At 36.7% G+C, this 14,772-nt stretch overlaps 1 protein-coding gene across 1 annotated transcript; it reads right to left on the bottom strand.

The window, feature by feature from the left end:
• Positions 1–8,184: 8,184 nt before the first annotated feature.
• Positions 8,185–14,448, bottom strand: EMC7 (ER membrane protein complex subunit 7; the record flags this gene model as incomplete). Its single annotated transcript, XM_009870495.1, has 4 exons — positions 8,185–8,666; positions 10,759–10,839; positions 11,358–11,496; positions 14,307–14,448. Coding segments are annotated over 4 exons (515 nt in total), but the record flags the coding sequence as incomplete, so codon positions are not given.
• Between the last annotated feature and the right edge of the window lie 324 nt (positions 14,449–14,772).

The raw sequence follows: 14,772 nt of genomic DNA, 5'->3' as shown, positions 1-14,772 counted from the left end.
TTCACTGCCCACAGTTTTCCCTAGGAGAGAGGCTGAGATCACATCATAAGAATTAGTCAGATTGCTCAATGACTACTGAAAGGTTTTAAGGAACCGTGGTATTAAGAACCTATAATCTAAGAACCTATACAGGCTAGAAAACCTCTAATACCTCTTTAACACACTGAATCTAAAACTTAACCTATAGAATTTAGAAATTAAGGGCAGTCCATGCACAGATCTCAGGGTTATGATTTAAACGCTTGTTTATTTACCCTTGCTTCAGTTTGGTTAGCTTAATGACCTTTCCTTGCTACTGCATTTTAAGCATTTCTGGTTATGGGATACTTGGGCCACAGATGCTGTCCGCTCAGAGGAGGCTGTCTGGAAGTGCTGCAGCAGTACAAGGCCATGCACATGAGAAAAGGATGTTCCTACGGCCCAGGCTAAGAGCTTTTCACCATCCAGTCTCTGCAGCCATCACGTCGAATAGCCATAATGCTGTGTTCAACAGCTGAGACCAATACCCCTGCATTGGCTGGAGAGCGAATGCTAAACTTCCCTTCAAAAGTTACATTGTATAGGAGGGTAAAAGATCTTCACATGCATTTACATGTTTTTCCACAGGTATTTACATAACTTGGCCACACTGGTAATTTTGGTCCATATTTTGTTCATACCATAAAGGACCTAACTGAAGAAAGTAAGCACTGCTAAAAACAGCCCATGCAGGAGAGGCCATTTCACAGTTTAGACTTCTGTTGATAAACTGTATTAATATTCTCAGTAACATGCTATTGTAGAAATACCTAGCTATTCAAATTCCTAACTTGGAACGTAAAAAAAATAATTATTAGGCAGTAGAAGTGTGCAAACATATGATTTATGTAAAGTATAAATACATGAAGAAAGACTAAGCAATGTTAGCACCATTTAAAGAAAAAAAATCTAAGCAGTGCTTAAATCAAGTTGGAAATGTCTTTATAGTCATAATCACTTCTTACAAAGAAGCACATTTGAGAAAGAAGTTTATCTAGTTATAAAAAGGCTGCCAAATTCAAACAATGTGCAAAAGATTAAAAAAAGTGTAAGAAGGTACTGCAGAGCTATAAAGGCACTTGAGCTTCAGAGGGCAAGTTTAGTCCATCATACATAAAAGGTGCATTAACAGCTACAACGTATGCAGGAGAACATGCGGATTTCTTAAGACTTAAGACTAAAAGAGGCAGAATTCTTCAAGTGTATTTCCTTCCTGTGTGATAGTAATGAAGTGGGGAGAAAGCAGCAGGTGACTTTCAGTGTTAGGTACTTGAATTTAAGCTGACATTTTCCATGAGGAGCTGCCCAGGCCTTCTGGACATTTTCTTCTTTTTTTTTATTCTCCCCCCCCCCCCCCCCCCAAAAAAAAATAAATACCGTGAACAGTGCATTTTGCTAAACTTTTGTATTTTCACTGAACTGTGGCTGACTCTGTACAATCTTTCTGATACTCTCCTCAGGGTACACTTCAAGGGGTTGAAAAAAAATTCCACAATAAAATAAACCTCAAACATATTACAAAGAAAGCAGAGCAATTTGATCAGATCTTTCCAGGACAAATGACCTCTCCACCATGACTTAGCTACCTGGTGACAGAAATAATTGGTTGCTACCACTGAACCACTTGAAAGCACAAGTGATGTATACAATTATTTCTGCCAGAACCAGCTGAATAGATTTTGTTCCAGCAATTTCAACAAGACCTTTTTTGTAGTCTTCATAAAAACTAAGGGCAAATAGGAGTGAAAAAAACTTCAGGTAAATACCACATGAAAAGAATTAGCAGCAAAGTAAACAAAAAAAGAGGCAGAATCAAGACCACAATTCAAATTAAAAAAATGAGAGGATTACAAGGCACAATTTCTCAAGAAATCTCTACTAACTGTCTACACATTCGCATGTCTAACGTGCCGAATCCTTACAAAGCTACAGGTATTATTTTTATAAAAGGACCTTTTAATCACGTACCTGCTAACACCACCATAGCTCAAGTCTCATCACTTTTGGTAAATGTGCACTTATTCCACTATAAGCCTGTCTTCTAGTAACTGCTCCACCTCTCATCTGAACTGCTCCTCTTTGTAACAGATAATGTTTACCACTGCAAAAATACAACTTCATTAGGAGGCTTACTCCTGATCTCAAATTTCTTTAGATACTCCTCCTCAGGGTGTTCTACTATCACAGTTAAGAAATTAAATCTCTATTAATACAGTTTATACATTTCCCACCTGCAAAGCTGAAGGAATCTGAACCACAGGTATGAATGGCTGAGAAAATGTTAGGAAAAGAAACCTTCCTCTCCACTACCAAAAACTAGTTCCAAGTTTTATTCTGTTCCAATTCCAGGAATGGGAAGAATTACTCCACGTATTTAACTGCATTCCCCTTGGATCTGTCTGGTAAACAGCAGCCCTGTGCCCTGCACACCACACTAACTATGAGCTTGGACGTCCTATTCTCTCCATTTTGAAGCACAGAGGGAAAGGGTACACCTGTGGGTACCAGAGAGTAAGCAAATCCTTAAAGAATCCAGAAAGCTGCTGAGAAGAACATTCTAACATTTAAAACAGAAAATATCTTTTAAAAACCTTCTTACTTTTTTACTTGCTCTGTTTTCAAATGAGTTTCACCACCTTTTCTATGACTTTTTGATCTTTATATTCAAAGAATCGGTTCAAAATCCAGTTTTGGTTGAAAAATGTCATGAAAGGTTTTCTTTCTGTTGTATATTCACTATCATTTGCCCTTGACTGAATGACAGTCTTTAATTAATTTTTATTCTTATCAGCCATGCAGAACCAAATACATAATAAAAATGAGCTCAACTGTAATCTGGTTTTGTGCATCATCAATAAAAGAGCTAACTAGCCAAGTTCCACTTGCACAGAAAATTACATTGTCATTAAATCTGCATAACCTTATTGGAAATAAAGTATTACACAAGTCACAGCCAGCATAATTTGCATGATTAACCTTGCAATTTCAAAAGCAGACAGGTTTTCCTGAAGAATCAATATATATTATGATAGACGATTCAGAATTCTTTATGGATTCTGATACAATAGAAACAAAAAAAACCCAAACCCAACCTATTTGTGACCTCAAGCAGGTTCCACTAGCTTAACCTGAAAACAGATCAAAACTTAACACTATTCCTACAATATTGATTTTAGCCACAACTTTGTGACTAAAAGCTCCTTGAATGTTCTATTATTTTATGATCTGAATCACCAGATTTTACACTCAGTATCAAGTTCAACATAGTCATTAAGATCCAAAGTCCTGTCTTTACAGACACTGCAATGATGAATGCAGTAAGATTTCTGAAGGTTTGGTTTTTTTCACATTTGATACTCCTTGCTTTTTGGCATTTAAACTGTAATTAAGTGGTTTGTACTTAGTCCACTGGCAGGCCTACATAGTGTCCATTGACACCTACACCAATAGTGGGGGGAACAGGTGGATTGCTTGGTGGCTAGATTACACCAGTTTTGGAAAAACCTTAAATGGGTGCCCAGTTTTTCTTCAGTGACTGAGGAAAAGACTGATGAGCTTGATCTCTTGAATGGTATAGCACTCTTACCCATCTGGAAAGAAACATGGGATCACTGCTTTTTCCTCATTCCCATGGGTAATACGGAAATACAGAAGTCTGTGCTCTCCTCCAAGCTGTGACTGTAGTTACGACAAGGAGACACGGATGAGTCAAGTGGCAACACACCGTCATTTGTTTTCTTTTAATCATTTGTCCATATATGCTAGCACTACTGCCAGTGTTACAGTCACCTAAAAGAGAACATCTCTAGAACATCACAAAAACATTTTTCATCTACAATTATTTTTAAAGTTATTTTTTGCGCATCTTAATCTTTTTGTCAAATCCGCCGTAACAGCAATTGTTAAAATTTCTTCAGCCTTTTATTACCTTGGGTGTCTTTCTCCTTTCAATTATCTACAGCTTCAAGTATCTTACCAAATGAAACACTGCCAGAGAACTTTGCTGGATGTGGGAATATGCTGGTTCACAGTATTAATCTTGTGCAACAGCCATCAATACAATTTCAGATACGCCAAACAACACTCTCCCTCCTCTCCCAGTAACTCCTGGGTGTGGCAGGGAAGTTAGCCTGGGCAAGAAACACCGCCTGTGATGCCAGTGCCTACGCACTCTGTTGTGGAGAGTACAGCAGGCATAGAAGACCTGTGGAGATACAGGTCACAACTAAGCCTGTTGAGCCTGTTAAATAGGATCTTCTGAACGCCTCGTGCACACCTTGTGCTTCGCCTCCCCGAGAACATGCAAAATGTGCCTATGTTTTTTTTTTAACCTTTCTATATACTTGCTTCATAAACCTGCTTTTTTTTTTGAAGTTCAAAATTTTTTCTTTCTGTATTCCTTAGCTCAACAACAGCAGATGTAAACAGTTCTCTTCTCCTTCAGTTCAGTAAATAAGCATAATATATAGCCATATATATCCAGATTTCATTCTGACACTTCAGAATGAAATACATTCATTGCCATTAAGCATTTACTATTATTTGTATTCCATATTGGTTATTTTCGTAGAAGAATTAAGTTTCAAATGAAACAGAAAAACCTTACGAATACAAATTCACCATCTATTAACTATTAATAGCAGCAAGATTAAGGTCAGACATGAAGTCTTAAAAATGAAAGTGAAATCCTTTTGGTGCCTTAAGGTATTGCTATCACTGTCAGCCTGTAAAAATAGGGTCCTTTTATCAAACTGTAAAACAAACTTTGTCCTCTTTGAGCTACTGATCACACAAAACCTTTATGCAATCAAAGGTCCATTAACACCCACCTGGAGATGTTTAAACAGATCTCAGTGATTTAATAGACTTTTTACTAAATTGGAAAGGACTTAAATTGCATAGATTGCTTTGGAAATCTTGACATGTGGTTACTTAAAAGGGTTGCTTTAACAAATATGTATTAATTACTACATATAAATGCTTAATAAAGGTGCTCTTTAAGAAGATTAGTTACTGGATTTTCTTCAGTAAGCTAACAGCCATGTTATTTGAATACCCACTATCCATTACTAAATTTATCCTTACAATTACTTTTGTGAGACAAGCTTCTCATACTTCCTACACAAGAAACTCAAACAAGTTCTAAATGATTTGCACAAAGCCTGACAGTTGCATCAGAACCTAAGGCATTTGATTCTAGACTTTAAAGTCCTCTTCACAAATACAAAGACTTTCTCTTTTGAGCAATACACATCCCATCACAGAGCCATTATAAACCCCACTTTGTCAAAAAGATAAAGAACAACAAATATTTTGTTAAAAACAGTGAGGTGAGATGTCCATACGTTATTTTTTTCCTTGCATGTAAAGACTGTAATTATTTCATCTTTGAAGTACTTCTTTGATGAAATAATTGATAAAATTATTTCAAACTGTTCTAAACACCTTCCAGGCGATCTTAAATGAGTAATAGTTGAAGCAGACTTCAGCAAAATATGTCTCTTCCCTTCAACACAGTCTGTTACAAATTCAGAGTTGCCCACTCATTCAGAATACGGCTAAATGGGCTCTGAAGCTACAAATCCTCTAGATGCAGTGAGCTGATTGTATTACTCATCCTCACTGCCAGAAACAGAGAAGAGTTCCTGCTTCTGAGTGAATGCCTCTCACTTTCTGCTGGCTTTGGTATTTCTTTGATTCTTCTGTGAGCTGATTTAGTTCCCTAAAACGTAACAGAAATCCAGCAGAAATATGGACAAATTCCTTGTTTTAATGAATGGCAAAGCCTGAGAAGTATGAGAGCTTGTGGGCAGAAGGCAGCAGGGTTAACCAGTCCAAGCCAAGGGAACAAGTCTTCCTCCTTTTAGCAATGAGGAAATCAACTTGTCTATAGTCCAAGAAGATTCTGTACATCTTTTATTTCAGTTCTGAGGTATCAGCTGCTTCAACTTACTGTCTGCTTTACATTATCTCAAGTAGCCCCATTAAAGACAGCTATGTTCTTTTTCGAAAATAACGTCAGATCTAATGCAGATGACAGACCACTAAAAATCTGTAAATAAGGGAAAGAAATTAAAATTGAACTATAGCAAAAATAAAGCAGTTATACTAGTAACTGCAATAGGAAAGCTATCAAATAAGCTTTACCTAGTGGTATTTATGATAGTCCAAGACCACATAACATCCTTAACTGACCAAGGTACTCTGCCTAGATCCTCTTTTCTCACTTGACACCCAAGATTCCAGCTCTAAATAAAATAAAATGTTGATACCATTGTAACTACCATTACTTCAGCAGCAGACCAATACACTTCTACAAATCACATTCCCACACAGGTGTCTGAAAAGGAGACAAATAACATATGATTGAGGAAGTAACATTAGACAAGATTTTTGGGCTTGGACTGTCCAGGTAACAGTTTTCTGGGGCACAGTTTTCTGTGAAGGAAGGCAGGAGAGCAGTAGGCTGCATCTGATTTTGCTGCACAAAGAATTTGCCTGGACCTTGATATATCAGTTCTAAGAAAAAGAGAAGTGTTGAATATTTCATACACTCCTTCCAAAGTTCTATTAGGATCCTTACAATTTCTGTCATTTTTTTACTCTGAACTCTTAACAAAGACTTTCATCTTTTCATGGCCCAAAATCTCCATTTTGCCTTAAAGACAGATCAAGATCATGAACAGACGCAACGAAAGAAGGCAGAAATACTGCTGTTCTTACCTTTGTAATAAGGAAAAATGCATCAGTATGATTAATTATGGAACAAACTGTGATTAAAACATAGTTAATGCCATTTGTCAGTCCAATTACTGTTCAACAGAAGTAACTCATGACTTGTACTTCCCAGGACAGCATAGTAACAAAGCTAATTGCTCCATCTTCAAAGAGCTGCTCCCTGTTTCTCCTATGAATTTTTCAGTAAGATGCTGCTAAAAGAGGAGGGCTTTTGAATTTTTTTTTAAGCAAAGGCAACTTGACACTCATTTCAGTAAACCCTTCCAGCAAGAATATCCAAATATCCTCTTGTCTCTATTGGATATATTTTACTTAATATAGAAAACAAAAAGATCATTCAAGCTAAACCATAACAAGACCAAAAATGTGCACCTCACTTCGCAGAGATCGAAATCTTTCACTGTCCAAAAAACATTGGTTTATTTTTTCTTCAACATCTTAAAAGATAATTCTATGAACAAGTACTTATTCTTTTGCAGATTTTATGTTTCACAGCATACTTCTAATTACATATTTGAAGACAATGTCCAGTCCTCCTAAGTGTCTGGCAGAACAAATAAACACATTAGAACTGATTTTGCTTCAGATGTTCTTCATGCCATTTTTGGAATTAGATATACATTACCCGTTCTGCATGGATAATGTCACCTAAGAGGTTAGCGATTGTATAAATGGAAAAAAACAGCATTTATGCTAAACCACCCAACCAGAAGATTTACGCACAGGTGCTAATGGGGTTTGGCAGGTATTACTGTCATTTTAATTTGCAAATGTTCATCTTGTGGAAAACAACTTTTTCAACTTCTATCTGAAGTTACCGGGAGGCTTGAAAAGATACTGCAGTATATACACGCAGGCATGCTCAAAGAACAAAGTTTTGCCAGTGACTTGGCACACCTAGAGACAGCCACATACTTTGGAACGTAACTTAAAAGACAAGTGGGATTTACTTCCCTACTATACTTGTAGGGCAGCTGCTTTAAAAACGTTCCGCATTTGGCCTTAAATCATACTACTGATAAGTAAAACCCATAGCACACAGTAAGAACCAAAACTGTTGCATGTGAGTTAGAGAGGAAAGATCCAAACCAAACGTTTCTCATACCTTGGATTCATATTTAACTTGTCAGAGCTCAAAAGACTTTCTGATGCAGGATACTTTGCTTTCCCCACCCCCAAGAGTTTTTAGCAGAAAGTAGATCAGAATAGAACTAGGTAAGTGGTAAGTGGAAAGTCCTTGAACTAAAGTGTACAGACAGCAAACAACATAAAATGAATTACTTTCTCTGTAACACGTATGACAAACTGATACAGCAAATTACTTAGTGAACTCACAACTCAATTTTGAAAGGAGGATTTGTTCATTCAGCTTAACAGCAGGTCTAAAACATTAAAGCCATCTTAAGACTAAACTCCACTTCTATTATATTTTAATTTTTTTATACATTGTCTTAAGACATCCATTACTTTTCAGCACATCATATAATTTATAATAATTATCTACGTAACAATACAGTTAATTCAGTATCATCAATAACTTTATACAGATAGTATTGAAGCCATGTCCTCTTTTGCTTACTGTCAAGTACAAAACAGCTTATATAGACAAAAAAAAGCTACGCCTCACAGTTGTAGCACACTGTATTTTGTGCCTGATTCAAGTCTGCAGTAGTGGCTTTTTGATCATTCAAGACCAAAGAAACATGATGCCCCAGAACAAACAGCTGTGCAAACTCAGGCTTAGGAGGAAGACTTAACTATCTCCTTTTCCCAGAGCTACTTTTTCCTGCTTTACTGCTGCTACTGCCAGACTTGCTGGAAGATTTTGAGGAGAAAAGTCTTGTCATGAATTCAGAGACATCTGGCAGCTCATGGTTGGAATTCAGCATGTTCATTGACTGCTCCATTTCCTGCAAGCAAAGATTAGATAACTTAATAGCTCAAAACAATACTTGCAGTTTCTAAGGCATCAGTTGAAAGATTGCATCAGAAATATATCAAATTTTCCCAAATACTACTTTACTATTTGTAGTCCTCCAGGGTATATATTGCTACACATTCTTATGCAACCACAGCCAAATGCCCAGCTACACACAGAAACATAAAACCTTAAAGCTAAAAGCACTGGTGTAAGGAAAAAGGTAACCATGTCTTAAGCAGTCTTACAGGGCAACCACCTGACAAAAAAAAAATCTAAAAGAAAAAAATGCCATTACTTATTTTCAGAATTAGTTTCCTCCATTTTAAAATTTAAAATTTTATTTAAATTTTCAGATCCGTGTTCTCATAGATTTCACATTCTTTGGCGTTTTCAAATTAGTATTATTTATGCTAAATCGAGCACATTTTGGAAGCTGTTTGAAGGCATTAGGTATTTTTATTACCCTACTTTGTTAACACCAAGCTACTACTCTACAGCAGCTAAGTTTTCTTCAAAGGCATGACTTTAAAACGAGACCATGTATCCAGCTTAGCTTAATGTAACTTTAGCACAGTGACTCTGTAAGACAAATTAGTATGGTTTAAAACAAACAAACCAACCCTGAAGTACTTTTAAAGCATACAACAGCCCAACTGCACATCTACAATGTGATAATGCTTACAGCAACTGCCAATTTGATATGGGATTGTCACCTTACTCTTCTAGTAACCGTTCAGAATGATACAGCTTTAGCGCATTCAAGGTACAAATGAAGCAAAAACTGTTACAGTGGCCTTTGTTACTATGGCATCTACACCAGCTCTCCTTAAGGCCTCTAGAGCAAGCAATGTTACAAACCGATTAACTTTCTATATAAATTAGTATTGTGCTGATCTCATTAAGAAAAAGGAAGCTGACTTGAAAAATGTAATACAAGCTCCACACCCTCCACAATTAACCTCGAGTTGGTTATACGGACACTTAAGAATTTAATACATGGTCATCCAGAGAAAGACATTACCACTGAGTTCTTAAAAACTACCTTCTCCTATTTTTTAAAGATAATTTAAATTAAAAGCAAGATTCCTTTAACTTAAAACTTCTCCTTAACAAGTCATATCAGTCAGTTAACAAGAACTGAATCATTAGGAATGTAACAGCCTGTCTGTAAGCAGTGTCAGATCCATGAAAAAAGGAATAAGCAATACTTTTTTTAAATTAAATTTCCAAGGGTCAGCTTAGTTTGAAGAGCATGCCACAGATATCTAGCATATCTTCATATCCTGTTTTGAATCAAAACTGAAGCCAAAAGAGCATTACATTGCTCCGATACGCTTTTTATAGGTATTCCTTTAAAAAAAAAAAAAAGAAATACTCAGACACCTATAAAGTACTACTGAAGACAGTGGTCGTTTAGAGGAAAAGGAGTTTAAATTAACCAAACCCTCAAAAAGCAGCCACCCAAAACAAACAAGGAATACTTCTAAAAATAAGAAAAGATTTAGCAAACACCTTGAATCTCCATTTTGTCCTAGCCTTCTGCTATTCGGCATTTTGCATGATGAAAGGATAATAAATCATATTATTTAATGACTACATTAACACTCCATGTTATATACACTATTTTGATATCTGGATTTAACAGTCTTACAAACTGTGTGGTTTAGGTTGATGGATAAGAGAACCCCACATCATACTCTTCTAAACACACCTGATGCTTATTAAATGATGTCTAAATATGAAGTGGTAGATTTAAACACAGTGCATAAATATACTGGAAATTTATAAAAAAAAATCTTTGAGAAATTTTATTTATCTCTTGAAAGAAGCTCTGGGAAACACCACTCAGACTGTAATACTTCCAAAGCTGTGGCAGACAAGTGAATTCTGTGTTGTGCTGTTTAACAGCAAATTAACGAGTCAGAAATGTTGAATTCAATGTTAGAACAGCCACACTGTACTAACTAAATAAACGATGCCCATTAACACGTCTTTAAAAGTTCAGTTTTGTTTTTATTCCTTTTCTGTACCTTAAAATCTCATCTTTGTTCTCTATGTATGCATCAATTGAACATACTCACCCGTCTCATATCAGGATCACTGGTGTTGACAACTTTAGGCAAAAGCACAAATATCAGTAGTGGCAGAACCATCATCATCACCTACGCAGAAAACAGCAAGTACTTCTTCAGCTAACTTGTTGGTCCAGACATTTTCAGACACACCGACATAACGCTTGTAGCTAAACAGCCAGCTACTGCATTCTCAGTCAGTAACCCAGTAACAGGAATCCACTTGTCAGGAAAGAATCCTGATAAGGAAACATTGTTTTAAACAACAGATTTCAAGGTTGAACCATTAAAGTAAATGCTTGTTATCCCTGTCAACTGTTCTAATTACAATCTTGCAATTTGTGGATCTCCACACTACTAGAACATCATGTTGCCCACGGAACCAGACTATGGGCTATTTTCAGAGGACACACGTGGGTGTATAGAGGAGGAGGTCACAGAAAAACTTTATATTTGTAAATATGTAAAACCCAAAGAATTAAAACAATCCTCTCAGAATAGCAAAATGTGCACATCTTTTCTTGACTGTTTTATTCTTGGTATTCTGAAAACCAGCCATATTTGGATCCTTAATACAATTTTAACCTTTGTGTGTTGCTTGTACATACCATAGGGTTCATAAGGAAATCTGTCCATCCCCAAGATTCTCTCTTTATAAAGTATGAAGGAGGTCCAGAAGATTTCATCTGGAGTGGGTATGGCAGCCTGACAACTTCAGAGGTTTTGATGTAGTTCACATATCTTGCTCTAATAAGCAAAATGTAAACAAATAAAAATATATATACAGTATTTAATGGAAAAATAAAGATGTAATAATATTCCAAACAAGGTTTTAATAATAGATTACAAACAAAATTATCTGCTAGGCAGTGTCAGCCAGGCTTCAGTATTCAGAAGCCAATTTCTATCTGCAGTGTACTTTATGGAACCAAATGATACTTTACCTTTTTTCCAGGCTAGCTATTAAACAGGCCGAAAAACCTGATCTGGAAAAAAGACCTGCAGATTAGAAACACCAGAACTATTTGTTCAGATGTGACTTCTGCAAAACTTTTTTTTCTCACCTTGATCATAGCTACGTTTCAAGAGAAGTTACGCCTTTTAACAGGGCAGTGTAGCTTAGAGTTTGCTTGGGACAGACCCCAATTATTTGTATACGAAGTTAACATTATCTCTTCCCTAAGTGCATTTCTTTGCATTAATCAATACTGAATTTCAATCTTTATTACTTTTTAAGGTCTTTCCATAGTTCTTCACTAGTATTCTTTACTTGGGCCTAATATCTAGATAGTTACTTGGTGCTGTCATCCAACTTTGTCACTCTTCACCCATTTTTCATGACTTAGGAATATTTACCTGCTTTGTGCAACTCCAGAGATGACTTCTGCTCGTTAAAAAAGCAATCATTTGTCCCTTCTGATTTCTTCACCAAATATTCATTCATAGAATGTCTTTCCCTCTTTCCATATTACTACAGTTTTCAAAAGCTTTTGAGATTTTCAAGTAGATCTCATCAAAGGTATCTGTTACCACCTGCTGTTTACTCTAAGAACTGCGGTATTATTTTTTCTCTTGCATCTCTGTATTCCTCATTACACTTTCTACCTGTTTGACTGGTAAGACACCAAGCCTACTGCTACTTCGCTTTGCAGACGTATCTTAGCAATTTACTTAAGGTCAAATATGTTACCTCTAGTCCTCAGATACCAAAACAGTGCTAAGTGAGATGTTATATATACTAATGTGTCTGTTTCATCAAATTCCTTCTTGTCCTGGTTTAACCCCAGCCAATAGCTGCTTGCTCATCCCAGTGGGATAGGCAGAATTAGAGAAAGAAAAAAAAAAAGAGCTAAAACTAATGAAAACGTATAACTGAAAAATTCGTAAGATAAGCACTACTTAACCACAACCAAAACATCAGCCTATTATCAGCATTACTCTTACACTAAATCTGAAACACTGCACTGTACCAGCTCCTAGGAAGATTAACTCTATCCCAGTCAAAACCAGGACACTTCCATATTTATTACATATTAATTCTTGCCAATGAGACACTGACTAACAAAGTGTAAAAATTAAAATTTCATACAGTTTGGGCAAAAAATACAAGCACAAATAAACTGTGCTATAAACAGACCACTTGCACTGTTTTCAGTTTGAGATTTCAATTCATAACCTCCCCTAAAAGTACTGCTGCAGCGCATATATCAATGTTTGCACTCCTAAAATGTAACGGCATCTTTTATAAGATACCGTAAAAGACAAACCTGAAGTTGATACTAGGTATGTGCCCGTATAAAGACAAAGTAACTACAAACATATTCATTTAAACAACAATCCCCTTATTTGATAGCATAGATGTTTTTCTGTATCACTTACTGAATAGTGTGCAGTTACAAAACGTACAGTTATAGCTGTCAGGGATAATGTATCTGTTCGTTACATAAAAAAAGCAAATGATGCTACAGAAATACTGCAGGTTGGCAGCTACTAGCATATTCCAGTAACTGTAAGGAGTATCTTTGGGAGGTGTAACAAATCACACAATCACAGAATGTTAGGGGCTGGAAGGGACCTCAAAAGATCATCTAGTCCAGCCCTCCTGCCAGAGCAGGATCACCTAGAGAAGGTCACACAGGAACACGTCCAGGCAGGTTTTGAATGTCTCTAAGAAAGGAGACTCCACAACCTCCCTGGGCAGCCTATGCCAGTGCTCTGTCACCCTCACACTGAAAAAGATTTTCCTAATATTTTTGTGGAACCTCCTATGTTCCAGCTTGTACCCATTACTCCTTGTCCTGTCATTGGACGCTGAGAAAACAGCCTGGCTCCATCCTCCTGACACTCCCCCTTGACGTATTTATGAACATTTATGAGGTCACCCCTCAGCCTCCTGAATCAAAATTTCATTGTGCCAAGTCCTGACAGAACATTTACTAAAAAAGAAAGGAAAAAGGGAAGAAGAGAGGAAAAAACCCCACCATACTGTCAAAAGATAAAGCAGTTAACTGATTTATGTCTAGATAGCTGCATAACAAAATCACAGAATTATAGAATGCTTAAGGATGCAAAGGACCTTGAAGATCATATAGTTCCAACCCCCCTGCTGCGGGCAGGGACACCTCTTTCCCACTAGATCAAGTTGCTCAAAGTCTCATCCAAACTGGCCCTGAACGCTTCCAGGGATGGAGCATCCACAACCTCCTTGGGCAACCTGTTCCAATGTTTCACCACTCTTATGGTGAAGAATTTTTTCATAATATCTAATCTAAATCTACAAAATTAACAAAAGTAAACAAATAGGACTCTTTTTATCCATTTCCTCTTACTGAAGGCAGGAGAGAGGAGGGCGAGCGAGAGGAGGGCAAGCAAAAAAAGGAGGGCGAGCAATCAGGCTTTGAATTTTTAAGACTTGGGCTCCTAGAAGTGATGTTAAAAGATGAAACATACAGTCTAAAATGGAATATCAGGTCTGTAGTACCGTTTACATTACTTCTTATACTGTGTTGTCAGGCATACTCAATAGATCAACAGACAGGCAAATTGGAAAGGCTCACCTCATTTTGCCTTTTGAAGTTATGTCAACTCGCACAGGCTCAAATTTATGAGCAGGGGATATAACTTCCACTACGTAAGATCCTGAAGGTACATCATGAACCACAAAACTTCCATCTGTCCTGAAAAAAACAGTAAGTTCCACTACATTTCAATATGCTCCAGTACACAAAGGAGGGTGTTTTATTTTTTTTTAAAGGAGAAACTGTAATAGTATCACTTTATATATTAAATCCTTAAAATAAAAACAAGCAAAATTTAAATTGCTCAACACTCACTATACCAAGCCCAAGGTCATCAACGCGTGCCACAACAACAGCAGAAGTTACCAGCTACACTGCAGATTTTCTCATGCCCTCAAACTATTGTCTTGCTGGAGGAATAATTTAACAACCAAAGTAAGATTTGAAATTACTAGATTTCAGATGTTTAAGTGATGGCAGAATCAACTTACATCTTCCTTCAGAA

This window comes from Apaloderma vittatum, unplaced genomic scaffold, assembly GCF_000703405.1.
Source record: "Apaloderma vittatum isolate BGI_N311 unplaced genomic scaffold, ASM70340v1 scaffold19235, whole genome shotgun sequence".
In the NCBI taxonomy this organism is placed as follows: domain Eukaryota; kingdom Metazoa; phylum Chordata; class Aves; order Trogoniformes; family Trogonidae; genus Apaloderma; species Apaloderma vittatum.
The sequence above is the reverse complement of the archived record's forward strand: the minus strand, read 5'-3'. Positions and strand labels throughout refer to the sequence as shown.